The 20,833-nt window shown below is 41.5% G+C and overlaps 3 protein-coding genes across 4 annotated transcripts; 2 read left to right on the top strand and 1 right to left on the bottom strand.

Annotated features, from left to right (window-relative positions):
* Positions 1-1,116: 1,116 nt before the first annotated feature.
* LOC143484947 (uncharacterized) lies at positions 1,117-5,843 on the top strand. 2 transcript variants are annotated; one of them, XM_076984027.1, is made up of 8 exons: positions 1,117-1,369; positions 2,464-3,034; positions 3,257-3,584; positions 3,878-3,983; positions 4,372-4,607; positions 4,946-5,104; positions 5,206-5,325; positions 5,436-5,843. In XM_076984027.1, the coding sequence occupies exons 1-8, from the start codon at positions 1,241-1,243 to the stop codon at positions 5,437-5,439; spliced, it is 1,653 nt and encodes a 550-aa protein (XP_076840142.1). In that variant the 5' UTR covers positions 1,117-1,240; the 3' UTR covers positions 5,440-5,843. The 2 variants fall into 2 exon arrangements, with proteins under 2 accessions (XP_076840142.1, XP_076840141.1); XM_076984026.1 differs by having other exon boundaries at positions 5,206-5,843.
* A 4,377-nt stretch (positions 5,844-10,220) lies between these two features.
* On the top strand, positions 10,221-14,100 carry LOC143484952 (uncharacterized). The gene is made up of 7 exons (XM_076984038.1): positions 10,221-10,364; positions 10,571-10,759; positions 11,123-11,219; positions 11,529-11,602; positions 11,717-11,824; positions 12,385-12,669; positions 13,631-14,100. Exons 1-7 carry the CDS (start codon positions 10,292-10,294, stop codon positions 13,876-13,878), a joined length of 1,074 nt encoding a protein of 357 aa, XP_076840153.1. The 5' UTR covers positions 10,221-10,291; the 3' UTR covers positions 13,879-14,100.
* LOC143484956 (uncharacterized) lies at positions 14,082-19,208 on the bottom strand. The gene is made up of 3 exons (XM_076984041.1): positions 18,398-19,208; positions 18,135-18,294; positions 14,082-17,882 (listed from the first exon to the last, which is right to left on the bottom strand). The coding sequence occupies exons 1-3, from the start codon at positions 18,726-18,728 to the stop codon at positions 17,771-17,773; spliced, it is 603 nt and encodes a 200-aa protein (XP_076840156.1). The 5' UTR covers positions 18,729-19,208; the 3' UTR covers positions 14,082-17,770.
* Positions 19,209-20,833: the final 1,625 nt, after the last annotated feature.

Raw genomic sequence — 20,833 nt, 5'->3', positions numbered from 1 at the left:
CGGTCGTTGTTAACCCGGGCCTCGACCGATCTGGTATGGAATTTCTGTTTGATCCGCATCATTTGATTTGGCCCAGTTTTTACACCGGAGCTGTTATTTTGTTTTCTATGGGATGCAATGGAATAAGAGCGAGTGGGGGTGTTAAATATGATGTAACGCTCTTATTTTGATATGGAATGTTGTGTATCTGATTCAGCAGCCAATCAGTTATACAGATGTGATATATCATATGATGTAATGAGGCATCCTGGTCAGTGAAGTGAAATTTGCTCAAGAGAGAGGTCGTGCTCTAGTTCTGTTCCATGCTTATTTAATAATAAAGAAAAAGGAATAATTGTGAAACTCCGCTCCGCTCATTATTCATCACGTAGCTAATATCTGCGCAAGTAAGATAGTCACCTCAACAACAGTATCATCTCAATTTTACAATGCTTTGCACGAAAGCTTCTTTTGATCCTGTAGACAAGTTATCACTACCAGTATTAGTATATTTGATACATTTGAAATATATCTTAGCATGTGTTAGAATCTGAATGGAATAACATGACTAATGATTTCAAACTCATTCCATTCATTAGTTTAGTTAGTACAAATACTTACATCATTATAGTTTGTGTCCCTATTGTCCCTTGTTAAGATGGTCCAGGATGAGGTGGTACAGTGGTGACGCTAAATATATACCCCTGTAGTGTATGCCCCAGTTAAAAGCCCACTATAATCGAAATTCATGTTATAAGGCAACTCTCACCCATTGTTGTGATGTTTCCTATAGATAACTAAAACGGAGTAAGAACATGTTTTCCAGGGGTTCGGTGTGAGCTCTGACTAGTGTTGCACTCTGATCCTCTTTCACCTTAGCGCAGCATGTTTGTTGATGCAAGAGAAAACAATACCAGTCTTGTCTTTAACCTTTTATTATTAGTAAATTTAACCTGTAACCTGTAATTTATTAGTAAATTACAGAGATCTCTGGAGAGAGTACACAAAAGCCTAACTATTCTACCCTGTACCTTTGTGTGCAGGTCTCTGTGGGGGGGGGGGGGGGGGGGGGGGGTTGGCAACCTTCCAAATTGGTTGATAACATTTCGTTTTGATCATAAAATTCCATGGCACATTATGACGTCGTTCACAGCGTTACTGAGTTTACTGAGATTGTGACGTCACACGCAACCTTATATAAAAGGCGCCGTTAGACCAGAATGATTTGTTGGATTACGGATTAGGTACGATTCACTTAAAAATGGATTATCGAGACCTGCTTGAGGAGCATTACCAACTACAGGAGCGCGCAGCGAAGTTAAAGGAGGTGATTCGCCTGCGGAACCTGAAAGAGTTTTCTAGCAGCGGCAACATCGGCGCATCCACACCGGTATGTTTATGGAAATAACTGTTATTTATGTAGTTAGCTGTTTAGGACCCAGTTTCCAGGATACGAAGAACACGAACGGAATCACGGATGTCACATTTTAAAAGACGTTGTTTTAGCAACTTTGTACCAACTCGGACATTCCGTGCTCATACCTACAACGGTGTGCGTTGGTTAGCAATTTGCGTGGGAATAATGTCGGAAAGGGCAGATTTTAATATGGCAATAACGTCAACAAACTAAAGGCCGTTTTACACCAATCGGTACGCGGGTAAATGCGAAAATATTCCCGCGGTGACAACAGGAACGGCACAAGTCTAACTAATAACTATCTGTGACTACATCGTTCCAAATAGATGAATCTATAACGGATTCTGAGTAGTTTTGTCAGAGTCTAACGTCGAAAAATAAAACAATATTGTTGACTTTAAACTGTAAAGTTGATTTTAGCCCTTACTGGAGCTGCACTGTGCATGTCCGTGTGTGTGAAACTCTCCGTCCGCTCAACACCGCCCTCTCCCCCTCGAACCCGCTCTGCTCTGCTCCCACTGGGCTGCTCATCCACTCGGTTCTAACTGGTCAACCACCAGAGCGCTTCCGCTCCTGTCTTCCAGTCTGCAGACAGACCATTGACCGTATACGGTCTCTGAGACAGACAGACAGACAGATCCTTTAAACACTTGTCTGTTAGGAATCATTAGTGTCCGAGCTGTTTACGGTCCCGCGAACAGACACGCAGTTCTCTGCAGATGGACAGAACAGTATCAGACGTGCATAAAATACCAGTACCCTTAGCAGCTTAGCTAACCGGTTATTAGAAGCCTAAGTGGGACAGCAACTGTAACTTTACACAGTTAAGTACAATGAGACTTGATCATATTCTGTTGTACGATTTATGTATTGTTTTTACCCTGTAACGTCTCAAAATTAATATTTAATTAAGCAATAGAACACGAGAGGGAGTGTGTTATTCGCAATAACACACGACCTCGAACTAACTGTTGTAAAAACTTCAATATCACACAAGAGTGCTGTTATACGTTCATTATATGTTGTTCAATTAATTTAATAACATATGCTACATTATTTGTCTTAAGGCTTACATGCGGGCGAGCCCAGATGCAAACCGCATAATCCCATGCTCCCACCGTCTAGAGAGGATGGAGCGTGAGCAGCAGCAGTTTCTTGCAGACCGCTGCAGGGATCTAACTGAAAGGAGCTTCCTGCAAGAACAACAGCAGGAGGCCATTAGAAAGCGCATCTGCGGCACTCCACGCCACCAGCCGACCAGGGTGACCCAGAGCCCACGTGCTGCTGTCCAAGACGAGCTGGACGACCTCCCCCTAGGCCTCTATGATGAGGTAAAGGCCATGCGGGCCCACATCTTCGAGGAGGCGGAGAAAGCGGCACGGAACGCCAGAGCCTTCGGCCGAGGCAGTGTGAGGCTTCGGGAAGTAGCGCGGGCCTCCAGCCGCACCCCCAGCCGCACCCCCAGCCCCATGGACTCGTGTTCGCCCGTGGACACGTGCACGCCCGATGAGCTCCGGGCCCTTTCTGCTCTGCAGACACCCGTGCCCCCACCGGCGGTGACCACGCCCAGCAGAATTCCGAGGCCTCGGAATCTGTACAGGACGGCCAAGCCCGTGGACAAGTCCTGTGAGGTGCCAGGTGAGTTCCTTTCCTGGAAAATATTGACTTAAAGCACTTGGAGCAGCAAAGCTCAACACAGGGGCCATACTCAGCTCCCCATTTACCTCACATATAGATGTTTTCTGTAATGAATTAAAACACTGTATTTATATTTAAAAAAACCTAACTACAGATTCAGGCCATTGAAAAATCAATAGAAAGTTAATTAACGGTATGCAAATTCTGTGTTGATGAATTCAGTGAGCAGCAAGAACAGAACTGGCTTTTTGGCAAGAGACCCTGTAGCTATCAAGCTGCCTCACATGGGAACCCAGGGTAACTCGGGTCAGGAGCCAAAACTCCACCTTAAACCAGCCGGTGGTGAGACGGGCCCAAAGAAGGCTCAGTTCAGCTCGGGTGCGGCGATTGGATCCATCAAGCCGGCTGAGAGAAGGGATGCCACTAGGGCTGCAGTTAGCCAGGGTGAAGGAGAGGTGGCAGAGTCCCTGAACCTGGTTAGAGAGCAGCCTCTGGCCAGACCTGAACTGGCCCTCAGTCAGGCATTTCAGCTGTTGAAGAATGAGGACTGGTAGGCTGTTACTGATCTTGAACAGACAGTTTGCTCCACAATGAGCAGACGGTGAAGACTGGACAATGATTACACCAAGCTAACAGACATTGTGTTTTAGACCGACGGCCAGCAAAGAGCTATAATAACTGAGGATGTCTGAGAATCCACAAATAGCATATAATAATTAGCGATGGACATCTTGATAGGGAACACACTGTTGCTGTTTTGTTAAGTGCTTGATATTAGTAATGGAACTTGTTTAGTATTACTGACATAATAACACCAGGTTTGTACACTGTGTTTGGGAACAGGGAGAAGAAGATTGATGGCTTGATGCTGGTGCGTTCTCTGGCCCAGAACCATGCAGACATCCTTCTGCCCAAGCTCCGTGATGTGTGCTTTGCCGTGGTCGAGGAGGTGAGGATCTCACTCGGAGACTAAAGCTGCTGTAATCAAAGCCAAGAGGCTTGAAAAGGAGCTTCACATTTTGCTGTCCCAACAGGACATGATCTGTTTTATGACCAATCGTGGTTATAACCTGAGGAAGAGTCCACTCTGAATGTTTTAGGGGGGAATTTCTCCTCCTTACACACAGTGGTAGAAGGGTGCAGTGCAAATGAGTGATTTCCCTGCTCTGACACACCCAAATAAACCTGCCGGCTAATGCATGAGTCAGTCCAGGCAAATCCTCATGAAGAGTCTGGATTCCTGGGCCGTCATAAGAGATGTGTGGAGACTTGACCTTGAACTTGAAACTCACTGTTGCATTTCTTTACCTCTCTCTCTCCTGTGTCCCCTGTCTCAGGTAAAGAACTTGCGTTCCATGGTGTCGTGTGCCGCCATGACCACACTGGCACACATGTTTGCCAACCTGCGCAGGGCCATGGACCCCGAGGCGGAGGCTGCCGCCCGTGTGCTGCTGCACAAGGCGGGTGACAGCAGCCTCTTTATCAGGGAGGACGTGGACTTGGCGCTCGGTGCCATGGTGCAGAGCTGCTCGCCCAGGAGGGTCATTAATGCTCTGCTGGCTGGAGGACTCCGGTAGAATCCCCTCACCAACACAATCACAATAAATAACAAAGCTTTTAGTACAAGACGGACACACATTTCTACTACAGTGGAGCATTGTCAGTACCAGGCAGTAGCAATATTGATGGATAGCGGCCCACTTCCACTAGCTCTGAGTTTATCATCAAAGAGCAGCATGTCTGCACAGTGTCTACTCAGTTTTGTGGGCAGTCAGGAGTGATTTGTTATGTTTTTGGAGGAGAACACATTCTTTAGCCTTTTTTTTTTTTGTAAGAATGAGGATGGTAGAGTTTGTGTATTTGTTACAAACTCCAGACGAATTTCTCACTGTGTTTCCTTTAACCCTCCAGCCACAAAAACAGCGCTGTGAGAAAAACAACAGCGCTGCATCTGCAGAGGCTCGCTCTGCTGTTGGGGGCTTCCCGCCTGCTCACGGGCAAGAAGGACCTCACTGAGAGCTTCCTGACCGCTATCAGCCAACTGGCTCTGGACGCGGCTCAGGAAGTGAGGTAGGCAACTCACTTTGTCTCTATGGCCCTGGAGTCAGCAATGTGTCCATCAGCAAATTAATGAGTCAGCCATGAGAGTAATTTTAAACATGTCTCCTCAGGTTCTATGCTCGTAGCTGCATTACATTTTTATCCAGCCATAAAGATGTTATCAAAATGGTGGACAAATGTGTGCCTCCAAAGGAGAGAGCGAGCATCAAAGATATCATCTTGAAGAGCAGGTACTTCTAACAACAAGATAATCAACAACCATAACCATGTCTGTAGCATATAATTTTCATACATGTACAACAATACTAATCAGATATTTTGGTCTTTTCTTTATATACAGATAAACATGTTCACATCACAGGATGACATCATTAAGAAACTCTCCATCTTATTTACTTTATTACATTATGTTGTCTATTATTTTATAATTTGTCACTTTATTTCATTATTTTATTGTGTTTCCTTTTTATCTAAAATTTCTTTTAATATTTTATTTTTGTCTCATCTTTTGTCATGGTATGGCAGCCCCCTGTGCCGTCCACAGCGGCGGCAGTTGTCGTCGTCGTCGTCGTTGTTGTTGTTGTTGTTGTTGTGTACGTCCCTCAGGTGGGCGGGGCCCGCGATCCGTCTCACCTGAGGGTCGTTTGTTTGTCTATATATGTCTTGTCTTTGTACCAGTTGACCGCTGGTCATTATATCCTTCATTTGGATCAAGTCACTGGTTTTTGGTTTTCTAATAAACCATACATTTTCCCTGATACTTGGTGTGATCGCTTCTATTTTATTTCACTCACCCTGCCAGTCACATCTTTGCTTCCTTTTAAAGTTTCTTTATTTATTTTGTGAGGGTGAGAAGACGTGAGGTCGGGAACACGAGACACGAGCGGATTCCAGTCCCAGAGTCCCGCTGCGACGGAGCCACAAATTCACTACGCATCACGTCTAATGCACACACTGGCACCCAGCGGGCAGCCGCAGGACACAAAGAGCCCCCCAGGGCTCAGGTTCGAGGGACGGGAACAGCGTCCGAACTAGACACGGCCCGTCTCGCCAATCTGCACGCACCCAAAAACGATCAGCGATTACAAGACAAAATAGTGTGTAGACAAGCACACATGCTTGTTCCCTTCCTGACCCAATGTGCTTTTATGCAAATGCAATTTACGTTTGCCCGCCCTGACTGGTGCGCTCATGCCATTAGAAAAGGAAGGAAAGAATTCACCCGATAGACCCGTAGCAGAAACACATGTGATGTCGTCCAACATAAGGGATTGCAGAAACTGATTTAGGACCTGGCTGGATCTGACTGGCTGCTGTTAAGATTTCAAAGAGAAGTAACGTACATCAGACAACAATGTGCACGGGGGACAACAACACCATTGTCCCCTTCCAAAAACCCCAGTCCACATTATTTAATGTGAACAGGGACAGAAAGGTGAAGTACTGTACTATAAGACCATAAGCACGCTGGCCTAAAAAGTCTCATCATCCCTTCATGAGTGGCTGCGTCATTTTTAACAATCACGTTTGACGCGAAGCTCCTGCCAACTCCAGAGAGCTCACGGTCCTACGAGTTTAACCAGAAAAATTTAGCATGCAAAACTAGCTGGATGTAAAGAACCCGGAGAGACCCCCCCTCCCCCCTTTAATAAGCGGTTACCAAGGTCACTTCTGCATGAGGTCCTTTATTTTCCCAGCTATTCTTCAGAACAATTACAACACCAGTCCTCATCAGGTTTGCTATTCAGTGCTCGGACGGCGAGAACGTGCGGCGGAAGTCTGCGTGAACAAGAGCCTTTAAATACGAGCGCGTCGGGGACGGACGGGGTTAGCGCAACGGGAACCTTGTGCGCGTTCCGTAAAGCTCATGCTCCGGGCAGCCGGCTCGGCTCGGCATTAACGGATTTGCCAACTGTGATCATCTAGCTGGCACCTGCAGCACCTAGCGAGCTTCACCGCTCCTCTTCCTCCTCTCCTCTTCCTCATCTCTTCCTCCTCTCCTCTTCCTTAGATACAGCTCACACACACATACACAGTGTAGGGCCAATCGTAGGGCTTAACACTGCCATACATGTATTATATAGATATCTATCACACACACACACACACACACACACACAGTGTAGAACCAAACATAGGGCCTAAGCCAGCCTTATATATATTATATAGATATCTATCAGTCACACACACACACACACACTCACTGTGGCCACTTTATTAGGTACACCTTGCTAGTACCGGGTTGGACCCCCTTTTGACTCCTAAGCTTACGAGTCGCGTTTGTGGGACAACAAGAAGATCACAGATAGAGGATTGAAGGTCATGGAAGGGACAGTATAAATAAATTAGCTCTTTAAGAAAGTTAAGAACCAGCTGAAGAGAAAAAAACGGAAATAAAAGTGACGATCTTGTTAGGAAGCACGCAGCCCAGTAAGGGAGGGTCGCATCACTTCCTCTTTCAAGTGCTCAAACTGGCACTCAAGGTTTCGACATCTTTTGCGAAACTGATACAGCAATACCTTCAACTCAGCAGAGTGCTTCGCCAACCCAAACAGAAACACCAAAGCACAAATAGTGTCTCAGTGAATGCTCTAATACCCAGACTTCCTCTTTTACCATGACCTTCACTGGAAAAATAACTCTGGACCCTGACCATGCAGGAAAATCAGCCTTGTTTGCTGGATTATCAAAGAGACAGTAACTGCATGACACATTTACTCCAGCACTTGTGACAAAAAACTCCTAGTAGAATGAAGAAATGTCTGGAACACCACCCAAAACACCACCTAAAGGACCTGCATCATCTTCTAGTGCGGTGCATCTTTTATTTTGGAAATTGTGTGATAGGCTTATTGGTAAAATGTTGTTTTACCACGAAACATTCAAATCACCTCTAATTCTGATTTTATTAGAACGGAGATGTAGAAGATCTTATTGCCACCAAAGATCCATCAGCTCTCCTTCAGCGCTAGTCATAGGGACCTGCTTTCTGTCTTCCAGGAACCACAACATTACGAGCTCCTCTCAGCCATTGTCATTGTCAGGTACACACCTCCATTTGTCTGTGTTTCGCAGAATCAACGTGATTCTCCAGAAGACTCATCAGCCAGGTCTAAAGTCCCAGTCTAGTTATTAACATGAGATTAAGATTTTTTTTATTTTGCAGCACTAGGAAAATTACCAATAAGATTCTTCTTAACTGATTTACACTCACCGGCCACTGTATTAGGCGCACCTGTCCAACTGCTCATAAACGCAAAGGTCGAATCAGCCAATCACATGACAGCAACTCAATGCATTTAGACATGGCCAAGACGATCTGCTGCTGGAACGGGAGATTCGCATCATGGATGTGCAGCTGACAAATCTGCAGCAACTGTGTGATGCTATCATGTCAATATGGACCAGACTCTCTGAGGAATGCTTCCAGTACCTTGTTGAATCTGTCATAGAGGATTAAGGCAGTTCTGAAGGCAAAAGGGGGTCCAACCCGATACTAGCAAGGTGTAACTAATAAAGTGGCCGGTGAGTGTATACATATATACACACCGGATTCCAAAAAAGTTCGGTCACTAAACTTCTACCCAAGACGATTGCATGCAAGCACCTACAAGCACCTGGGAGATGGTCTGGTTTGCCGGTGGATGTACTGATGCCGGGGTTGGATGTGCCATTGCCGCAAGAGGACGTGCTGATGCTCCTACCTGAGGCCCAACATCTGCACCGAAGGGACTGTGACTATTTGGCCGGGGAACAAGGACCTTAAACATTATCTGTAGAACCACCTTTTGTCCACAAATACGGACTTGTGCTAATGGGCCGCCCAATGGAGGATGGGTTCCCTTTTCAGTCTTGGTCCTCCCGAGGTTTCTTCCTAATCCCCACCATCATAGAGAGTTTTTCCTTGCCACTGTCGCCTTTGGCTTGCTCACTAGGGATCTGGACCCATACGATTCTAAAGCTGATTTGTGACATGTGTTGTAAAAGGCGCTATATAAATAAATTTGACTTTGACTTGCAGTCCAGCCTGCAGTCCAGATATTTCACCTATAAAGAACATTTGGCACATCATAAAGAGGAAGGTGCGACAAAGAAGGCACAAGACGATTGAACAGTTAGAGGCCTGTATTAGACATGATTTGGAGAGCATTGCTATTTCTAAACTTGAGAAACTGGTCTCCTCTGTCCCCAGACGTCTGTTGAGTGTTGTAAGAAGAAGGGGGGATGCCACACAGTGGTAAAAATAGCTTTGTCACAACTTTTTTGGGATTTGTTGATGCCATGAAATTTTGAAACAACATATTTTTCCCTTAAAATGATACATTCTCTCAGTTTAAACTTTTGGTCTGTGATTTGTGGTCTATTCTGAATAAAATATTAGATGTTGGCACCTCCACATCATTGCATTCAGTTATTATTCACAATTTGAATTTGTTTAGTGTCCCAACTTTTTTGGAGTTCAGTTTGTATATAAACACAACCAGTCAAAAGTTTAGACACACATATTCTGTTTATTTTCATTATTCTCGACTTTAAAAACAGGGAAGATGCCAAACCATGTTTTTATGCTGTAATGAACAAATATTAGATTCTTTGAACTATATTTTGATGAGTTTTGCACGCTCCTGGTGTTCTTTTAAGCATCTTCTTAAGCACCTGTGACGCTTCTCCATCAGTCCTGAAGACCTTCTCACACACAGAGACCTTGTAGAGTGAGGAACTAAAGTTCTGAGATACAACTGTTTGATGAGGGTGCATTTAAAGGGTGTATGTGTGTGTGCTGAGAATGAATTCACATATAACACCTTTAAAAAAATTATATTTGTCTTGTAAACAAATCTAAACATAATAAGCATAATAATCCATTAGATTTAATTGTCTTTTTTACTATTAAGGACTTCTGTGTTCTTAATGGTGTGTCCAAATGTTTGACTGGTAGTGTATATAGATATAGATAGATATAGATATAAATAGACAGAATTACATAATTTAAATTGGAATGCGTGGGTTTAAGTTTCTCCACATCCAGACATTCATGCCACATGTACATGACTCAACATATGACTTCATTAACACGTAGTGCTATATATCTAGCTATATATAATGTTACACTCTGATGGTAAACCACCAGTTACTGAGGCTTTTGGTTTTGGTTAGATATAGATAATAGATTAGAGGATTAGGACACCGGCAAAAATGAGAGCAAAGACCTCATCCCAGCAAATGTTCATATTTCTCTCATGTCTCATGATGGTGACTGAAATACAAGGTAAGGATCTGGTGAATAAATTAATCATTGTTTTTACTACACACTTAAAAATGTGTTTGTAATGTTGTGATTACCTATGTTACTCATATTAAAATGATCGTCTTAAACTTGTTCCTCAAGGAAATGACATCCATAGAAATACATACAGAAATCTGTCCTGCCAGTACTGTATTGAGTATCCTACGTGTGCTGTTTCATCTCCTCAGCACATTGTGGCAGACCTATTGTTGGGCCAAACAGGATTTTGATTGAAGAGACAGACAAGCAGTCTTTCCCCAGTGGAGACACCCTGGAGTTCCAGTGTGTACCTGGTTATGAGTCTGCGTGGCAGGCTGCTTCCAACATAATCACCTGTGACGGGAGACAGTGGTCAAAGCTACAGCTGCAGTGTAGAAGTAAGCCTGCCATAGATGTCACGCTATTGCGCAATAATACCCACGCTCAACACCCACCTACATGACGGCTCAGGACTCTGAGCCCTGATTCGATCTGAGCATTAACGTAGTGTTGTCTCTCATTTTCAGCACATGCTAAAAAGGCTGTTAAATGCTATTGGCTGTTATTAATGAAGGCATGTGCATTATGTTTGTGAAATGCTTCAGGTAATAATGGTTTAAGGGCCTAAAGTTTGCAACTACTGCAACAGCTGAGGCTTGCGGTCATAAAAACTTCATAGACATCATCAAACACAGGAAACCTTTCAGTGACCCACTGTTGGTCAGAGTATGTGATACTGTCATATATTTGTATATTTTTAGGAAAGTCCTGTGGAAGATTGGTAATCTCCAATGGAAAGTACTCGTACACAAACGGAACGCTGTTTGGGGCAAAAGTGACAGCAGAATGTGACTTTGGGTCAGTGAAATGATTCACATGTATTATACATCCCATGCAAAGTGAAAGACGTGCACATGTATTCATAGATCTCAGCCACAACAACAGGCTGGCAGGCAAAACACTGAATCGGTAGTAATCGGTTGTATAAAAGTACATACAAATAGTTATACTTGATATTTTACACAATAATTATACACTATGTACTATACACATACACTTTAACTCAATCAGTACATCACAGTCTGTATGCACCATGCACCATGTAATATACACACAATTCTTTTGGTTTTGACTGATGTACTGATTACAGCCATCATCTTTTCGCAGCTATAAGCTTGTGGGAGAAAATACTAGAACGTGTCAAGAAGACGGTTGGGATGGAAAAGACCCTGTCTGTGAAGGTTTGTCATTTTGGAACAGATTATAAACTATTACAATCTTTGGATATATTTGGTAAATATATTTTACCAAATTGTCTGAAATAATATTTGTTTGAATATTTATTTTCTTCTTAGTGGTGAAATGTTTAGAACCTAACAAAGGACTTCTTGATGAACCACACCAGGAAGAGACTTTATATGAAAAAGCCACAAACACCGACGATACCAAAGTCCAATACCGAAGTACGATACCAAAGTACAATACCGATATAATCACATTACATTAGCACTCTGAATTTTTAGCACTCTGAATCAGTAATGATTTCAAATTCCAGCTACATCACTGGGAAATAGCTTTTTACCATTTTATGAACAGAGGTACCTACCTGTTCTGTTGAAGGGAATGTCCATAGCTCTCTGATGCATCTAGCACGTTTCTGAAGGAAAACTGACTGCAAGAACTCAGACCTAATGGACATTTGATGAAATAATGACTGTTTCTGTCTAGTATCTGACTCCCTTAGCAGAATGCAGTTTGTAGAAGTGAAAAATTTAATAATTTTTAACATATCCTTTAACTACTGTCCTGCTTTATTTCAGTTTAGAAAATATGTTTTGAAAAGTCAGTGAAAGCACCTGAATAGCACTGACATTATTGTGCTTACTGTGTTCATTTAATCATCCTTTCCGGAATGTGACCTTTTGTTTCTGTTAGTTAGCAGCACATGTATTTTGTGGCCATATATACAAATGCATGTGCATAACTACAGAAGAATAACTTAAACTTTTCATTCTCGTTTCAGCTTGTGTACATGTTGACTTCTTGGAGATTGGGAAAAGTGTCACTTTAAAGCCTGGAGTTAAAGGAGAAGTGGAGTCCATTATGTGGAAATTTCAAAACACTAAAGTCGTTGAACATGCGAACAGCGTCACTGACTGGAACCGTTTCAAACACCAAGGACATCTGAATATTATAACTGGAGATCTCACACTTGTGAATCTGAAACGTAACAACTGTGGCACGTATGAGTGTGAGATCCTTGTGAACGGGGAACTAATGCGTTCCAAATATGTAATTACAGTGAGAGGTGAGTCAAGATACACCTCTCTCAAGAGACTAACCACTTGAGAATGCACAAACACATGTTAATAGTCTTAGATGTACAGACTAACCACTTGAGAATGAACAAACACATGTTAATAGTCTTAGATATACAGACTAACCACTTGAGAATGCACAAACACATGTTAATAGTCTTAGATGTACAGACTAACCACTTGAGAATGCACAAACACACGTTAATAGTCTTAGATGTACAGACTAACCACTTGAGATTGCTAAACACGTTAATAGTCTTAGATGTACAGACTAACCACTTCAGAATGCACAAACACATGTTAATAGTCTTAGATGTACAGACTAACCACTTGAGATTGCTAAACACGTTAATAGTCTTAGATGTACAGACTAACCACTTGAGAATGCACAAACACATGTTAATAGTCTTAGATGTACAGACTAACCACTTGAGAATGCACAAACACATGTTAATAGTCTTAGATGTACAGACTAACCACTTCAGAATGCACAAACACATGTTAATAGTCTTAGATGTACAGACTAACTACTTGAGAATGCACAAACACATGTTAATAGTCTTGAGAATGCACATGTCAATAGTCTTAGGATGTAACCATTGCCAAATTCAATATGTATGACATTTAATAAAGGTGAAATTAATAGTTCATCTAGTATTACAGGCTTTGCATTTTTAATCAAATATTATTTTCTTAAGTATTGTCTAAAAGTACAGATAGAAATTGATGCAAAGAAGGAACTTGCGTACGAGCCAACACCCCCTCACTGTTTGATGTGTGAATGTCTTCAGGTACTGAGAAACATGGTGTGGTTAGTGAAATGCAGGAAGATGCCAATTTGTCTGAATACATTTACATTCTTTAGGACATTTGAAAGACACAGTCCACACAATCACTGTTGTCCTACAATATTCTGTTGGAGTCTTGACAGGCACTGTTGTGTTTTCATAGGGAGCACAGTGGACGTGGAGACAGCTGAAGAGAGTCTACCAGTTATCGGCGGCAACCCTGATGCTCAACGTGACCCTGGCCACGCCTCCCGCACCGGGCCTGAATTCACCAATGCGATATTACAAACACAGGCGGACACAATTGCAGCAATTCATCAACTGACGGATGAGTTAAAAGAAATGAAGACAATTATGTCTGAAATTTCAGTCACATTAAACGAGCTTAATAAGAAAACTGGACAAGCCTAGTTTAACCTGACAGCCATTTATTATACTGCATGATTTCTGCTCTGCTTGAAAATCTCCAGAATGTTCTGAGAATTAATGATTAATTAATGAGATTATTGATGTTTTCCCAGAGCTCTGCCACCATGATAGTTAACCTGCTGCATTCATTGCCCAAGTATTACTGCATGTTGTACTTGCTATTGTTAATTATAACCACAGTCAAGATTAAACCTTTAGCATGAAGTATCTTTGATATCCTTCTTCTCCTCAGGACAATAAAACAAACCTCAAGAAAATTAATATATAGATAATACACACTGACACATACACACAAAGCATTGTGTAGCATTGAAACATACTGCAGGTAGTTGGGAATTAAACCTAACCACAAATGCTCTACATTTCACTGCTAATTAAGTTATTAAGTAGTAATGATGAATACAGAGGTCTGTATCGTTACATAACCATACAAACTTGTCCTTGCTCTGAAAATGGGGTAATGATTCTAGAGTTGCTTGGTGTTCAGTTCTAACTATTAGATGCGTACACGCACTGGCCACTTTATTAAGTACACCTTGCTAGTAAGTTGCTGCCATGTGATTGGCTGGTTCAACATTTGTGTCACAGTTTTTTGCAGACACTAAGACCCAATTTCTGTCTTGTCTCTTTTGTCGAAACACACATCAGCCAATGCTGCACACACAAGAGGCAAAACATCTCACACTTTTGGAAAAAGCAAACACTTCAACCAAAACTCTTCCAACTCTTGCCAAAACCATATTTTTGCATCTAAACACTACACACAAATATCAGATGATTAGTCTTTCATACATGTGACTACACACTGAAGTGACAAATGGAAAACACTACTACCATGTGTTTGAGTGTTTAGTGTGTAGTCTGCTGTGAAGGTCTGTCAGAGGTCTCACATATACATGAATATTCACAAATATTGAGGTTATTTCTGCATATTCAGTACATTTAAACACCATAAAGTAAATTATTTGTTTTTGTTTTGCATGAACACTACAGCAACACATGCTGTATATACTGTAAACACATGAACAACAAAAACAACAAAAAACAAAAAGATAAAATATCCTCAATCTTCCTCCATCACCTGCTGAATGTATTTGCACTGGGGGGGTTGGCGACCACCTCCATGCCAAAGAACTCAACAGCAATGGAGAGTTTGGTGCAGGTGAATCACACAACAAATCGTGGCTGTTCAGTGAACCAGTTTGTACTTGAGCAGCCCGGTACAAACTTATGTTGTCCCAGACGACAACAAACCTGGACTGTTCTGGTTCATCCCCCTGGTGATGGAGAATGAGTGTGTTGTGCTCTGTGTTGAAGAAGGTGATGATGTGCACAGTGGTGTATGGACCAAGAGTGGCATGATGATGAGTGGCAAATTAGTGCAGTTGTTTCACACTGTCACTGGTCCAGTCCGGATAGACTCACTGAATGAATGTTGCTGATGGTGACGTGGTCAGTAATGATGTGCTGTTGTAGTTGTTGGAAACGTATGCAGTTGTTTGCTCTGACCATATTGATGATGGTCTCTTTCTGTTCTGAGGTGGATAGCCACCCAGCAAGGGGTAGTCTAGTACATGATGTAGTATGTATAGAGGGGTAGTCTAGTACACGATGTAGTATGTATAGCGGGGTAGTCTAGTACATGATGTAGTATGTATAGAGGGGTAGTCTAGTACATGATGTAGTATGTATAGAGGGGTAGTCTAGTACATGATGTAGTATGTATAGAGGGGTAGTCTAGTACATGATGTAGTATGTATAGAGGACAGGTCTGCTTATCTATTCTCATTTTGAATTGTCTGGATGATGCTACAGTGTAGCAGCACAGATAAGGTTGGACCCTTTGCCTCCAGAAAACCAGCAAATAAATTATTTTTTTTTAATCTTAATAGATTGAGCAACAAACACCTTCATGAACATGTTTGAGCAAATTCAGAAACAACATTTATAGCAGGTTTGAGATGGAAAATGACAGTCTGATTACATTCCAGTCATGAACCAAACACGTCTGATGCAGTGTGTGGTGAACAGCGATGTCAGTAACGCCTCTAATCTTACCACTTTTTTCAGTAAAGAGTAATATAAGTTACTATTTCCAATCCAGTAATCAGATTAAAGTTACTTATCCAAGTAACTGTGCTTTACTATTTTTATTTTCCTTAGTAAAAATATATATTTTTCCTTTCTTCTTGGCTCAGTTCTACTTTTGCGTCTAACCGTAGCGCACTCCGCACGCTGCGCGACCCTGTGAGAGCGCGAGCGCGTTTTACAAGTCATTTTTTGCAGTGTGGTAGTACAGTATAAAGAAACACCCCTCAAAAACAGGGGAAGGAACATTTACCTGACGAATTTTAATGTTGCTTTGTGTTTCAGGTTTGAAAAGTGCTGGAATTTTGGCTAAAGTACTTTAAAATGCTTGAAATTTTAATTGTATTCCGTTTCACAACAAATAGCTGTCTGACTGAACAGTTCGCTTGTATTGCTACGTTTACAAATAAATTTACAAATAATACCGCGCAGCGACACAAACGTGATGTGAGGAGATACATTATTTAAATGTCAGGATATACATTGTTACTGTTAAAAATGCACTTCCAATAAAGTGAGTATTGGAAAAACTAATGTTGCTGCTGAACTACTAAAGTAACTTGTAGTCTAACGTAGTTACTTTTAAAATCAGGTAATATGTAACGTAACTAAGTTCATTTTTAAAGGAGTAATCAGTAATCAGATTCCTTTTTCAAGGTAACTAAGCCATCACTGGTGGTGAAGTTATTCAGCTGAACCTCAAGAGCAATTTCTCTCTTTCTTGGTTTCTTTCTGTATGTCTACTGCAAATAGAATTAATTAGAATTGGTGCATATTAAATAATTGGTCTCTATTGTATATTATGTGTGTGTTTCTATTGGTCATGTTCTACAGTTCTGTAAACAGCAAAATTAGTACTGAACAGAAACTCATATGCAACCCATTGTTAATATCAGTTACACTGCATACATGACATCAAGCTTGGAGTTATATTATTGGGTGTTATTAGGGGCCACATTAATTAACTCTAGTTAATAATCTGCCGCTTCCCGTAAGCATTGCGTTAGACAACAAGGGTGCAGGAAATTAGACAAACACTTCAGTCGCAACAGTGTTTTTATAACGCGGAAATGGTGCCATCTAGTGGTTAAACCGTATTTGTCAAGAAAGCTTTAGGATTCTGTGCAGTTTTGGATCCCTGTCAAAGCAAATTCTGCTTCAGTCAAAACATTTGTTTAGTTTTAATGTCTGTTTTTCAGTGTTGTGAACATGGCTCCAGTCAATATTAAACAATTTTCACTGACTATGAAATCAAAATGTCATGAAGAGTTTTTACCAGCCATGAATTCAGGTAGAGTTTTGTCGTTGTACCTCTGTTAACTCTTTACTCTATAATAAAATATAAACAGCAGTAAATAGAATCCATATAAAAAATGTAGTTCCAAATCAAACATTAAAAGTACAAAACAACATGGAAAATAATATATACGACATGTAATACAGTACACACAAGAGAAGGTGTACATGCTATCTGAAGATGATTTATGTTCCCTATTTTTATATGAGTAATATATTTAATATATAATAATATTTATATAAGTAATAAGATTATATAATAACATTCACTATCCCAGTTAATAGATTACATTCCATTTGTCAGTCCAGTTTCCTAATATTTTTGACTCTATGCAAATAGCCTTATAAACTTGAGCAAAGCAAGTTTTGAATGTATGAAGGTTTTTGTGCCAAAAAAGAGGAAAAAGTACAAATATTTGGTATTGTATGACTCTTATGGAGATGTGTGAATTTAATGTGAGGCCTCAGGTTTTGTTTAGCTCGTCTGAATTCAGCGTAATGTGACAGCTGTGTACATGTGCACCAGGCCAATGGTGGCAATCATGGCGGTGAAGAGACACCAGCGTATGACGTCATACCACACTGGTACACCAGACCAGGACCTGGAAACACACGTGCAGAAGGCTGAGGTGTTGCTGAAGAATCTGAACCACTACAGTTACCCAAACTACGGTGGGTTTCTTTGTAAAGTCTTTACAAAATGGTAATGTCATAAGACAAATACACGTTGATATTATATGCAACATTGTCAGTTTCAATTTGAGGCATGCATGGCTATCCAAACAGATATACTATTATATACCATAGATATACAACTGTTGCATGATGCCATATGATAACTTTCTAGGTCATACCTGAGGAAAATGTTGCCGTTAAAGGTTTGATTGCCGTGGGGTGTTTGGTTTCCGTCTCCACTGGTCAGAGTGCGAGCGGCTGGATGTGACGTTTCCTCTGATGTCGTGCTGGTTGTCGGGGGTGGTTGTGTAGTTATCCAGCAGTCGTAGCTCTCGAGACCTGAGGGCAACATCACATCAGCGCTGTTGTTGACCCAGATTTCTTTCTTTCCTTCTGGCGTCACACAGCTGGTGACGGCCCACAGTCAGCAGGCCTGACTCACCTTCAGACGTGACGGTATACACACAGTCCTCCTCCTGTCCCGTCTTCAGAACGCGGAGGAAGACGGGTGTGCTGTGCTCTCTGCTCACCGCGTTGTGAGCGGCGCAGACGACCCGCCCGTCCGGGGGGAGAGACGGACAGCGCAGGGGCAGCTCAGGGCCGCTACGTAGCAGGACGTCTGCCCCACGGGCGCCTGCGTACCAACTGTACTGCACGCTGGTGCCCTGGGCGCTCCTGCAGTGAAGGGTGATAGACTGCCCCCTGCAGGTCACCAGGGGGGAGCCCGTTGTCCAGACCTCTGGAACACTCACACCTTCTGCAATTACAGTCATTTGTGTGACCCATTAGTGAGACATAGCCCCATCCTGATATCCATCCTTCATTATAATCACCACTACATGTTACATATATTTTACATTTACATTTACGGCATTTAGCAGACGCTCTTATCCAGAGCGACTTACAAAGTGCTTTGCTTCTGATCACAGAATACATCCTAGGAAATAGTACGGATAGGCCAGAATTCAAGATACCATTGAGTCAGACTACTACTAAACTACAGGAGTCAATGTCATTACCTAGTGTTTTGCAAGTTAGACGTTTGCCAAGAAGCACAAATAACCATAGACAGACATACAATTTAAGAACAACGGCAAGTGGTATCAGCTGAGTTAGTGTTCTGGTAAGAACTCAACAAACAGGTGAGTCTTCAGTCTACGCTTGAAGATAGCAATAGACTCTGCAGTCCTAGCAGCTAATGGAAGATCGTTCCACCATCTTGGAGCCAGGACGGAGAATAGTCTGGAGCTTTGTCTTCCATGAGACTTTATACATGGAGTTTCGAGTCGATATACATATACCAGAACAATATGCCTTCACGTATTAATGCATGCATTAATATATATAATTACATATTTATATTAGTGAAATTGGGCCAACAGCAAAAGAAGAGACAGATATGAATCCTGCTGGTATCCTGCAGATCTTTCTTTTGATATTAGAATGCTATGCTTTTATTCTCTGTATCTTACTGGACGTCAGTTCATGTACACTTATGTGCCAAATAACAGCAGTCTTAAATCACAAATGTGTTTAATTACTGAATTTGATTATAGAATAACCAGATGGGCAAAGACACATCCAATGATATGCTGCAGGAAAATCAAAGATCTTCAGTTAGCTGTGAGTACTACAACAATCAGAAGACGCCTACATGAAGCCAAACTATTTGCAGGAAACGCTCATAAAGTCGCATGGTTTAAAAAGCGTCCGTGTTGAAAAGGTGACAGTTTACCAAAGAACACACTGACGGGCCTAAAGAGAAGTAGCACAACATTGTACGGACAGATGGCAGCGAGATTGTTCTCATTTGGTCTAAAGGCCACCGTTGGTGCAATGACCCATAAACACTGAATTAAAACCACAGTACACTGTGAAGCCAGTAAAACATGGTGGTGTGAGCATAATGGCTTGGGGATGGTCTTCATACTTTGGAGTTGGGCCTATTTATCGCATAACAAGCACCATAGACCAGTCTGAATTTATCACTATACTGGAAGAGGTCCTGTTGCCTTATGCTGAAGAACAAATGCCCTTGAAATGTGTGATCAGGAGGACAACGACCCCAAACACACCAGCAAGCACGCAAACATCCTGCTTCCACACCAACCAAGATGTGACCAGCCCAATCCCTAGACCTCAATCTGACTGGGAATTTGTGGAGTGATATCAAAAATGCTGTTTTTGCCAACCCAAAAAATGTGAACACAACTGTGGAGACAGCTTGGGCTGGAATATCTGCTCATCTAGGTATCAGATGCTAGTTGACTCCATGCCACATAGATGTAAAGCAATTTTCAGAAATAATGGTTATACAACTACATATTAGTTCAGTGATCAGAAAATACAGACACTGCTATTTTTAACAGCCTATTATTCTTTTATCTTAATTTTCTAAAAAGGGAATTTTGGTCATGTTTTCATGTGGAATTGAATGTGTGTCGTGGTCCAGCCCCTGGCCCCTCCCTTCAGGCATGTGTAGGTGTGGTCTGCCTGAAGTGGAAGTATACCATATTTAGAATATTTAATAATTAATCTTTAAATTAATTAATAATAAATAAGTTAGGTAATCATTATAGTGAAATAAATAAAAAAAACAAATTTATATTAATATTCTGAGAAAATGCTGTAACCTAAAGATTGGTAACACAATTAGACACAATATGTTAAAAACAGGCATGATTAATTATTTATTCATTATTGTTAGTAAATTATAGGATACCAGACAACTCAAAGAAATTATGCAAATAAAGTTTAAAAGAATTACAAGTATTATGATTATAGTTAGTTTTAATATATAAAATATTTAATAAATATTTTGTGTTGGTTTATTAGGACATAGGTACATTTTGTGCTTTTGTTCATGTATTACACCTTA

Source organism: Brachyhypopomus gauderio, chromosome 21 (genome assembly GCF_052324685.1).
Source record: "Brachyhypopomus gauderio isolate BG-103 chromosome 21, BGAUD_0.2, whole genome shotgun sequence".
NCBI lineage: Eukaryota > Metazoa > Chordata > Actinopteri > Gymnotiformes > Hypopomidae > Brachyhypopomus > Brachyhypopomus gauderio.
Note: the sequence above shows the minus strand (reverse complement) of the source record. Positions and strands in the feature narration are given on the sequence as shown.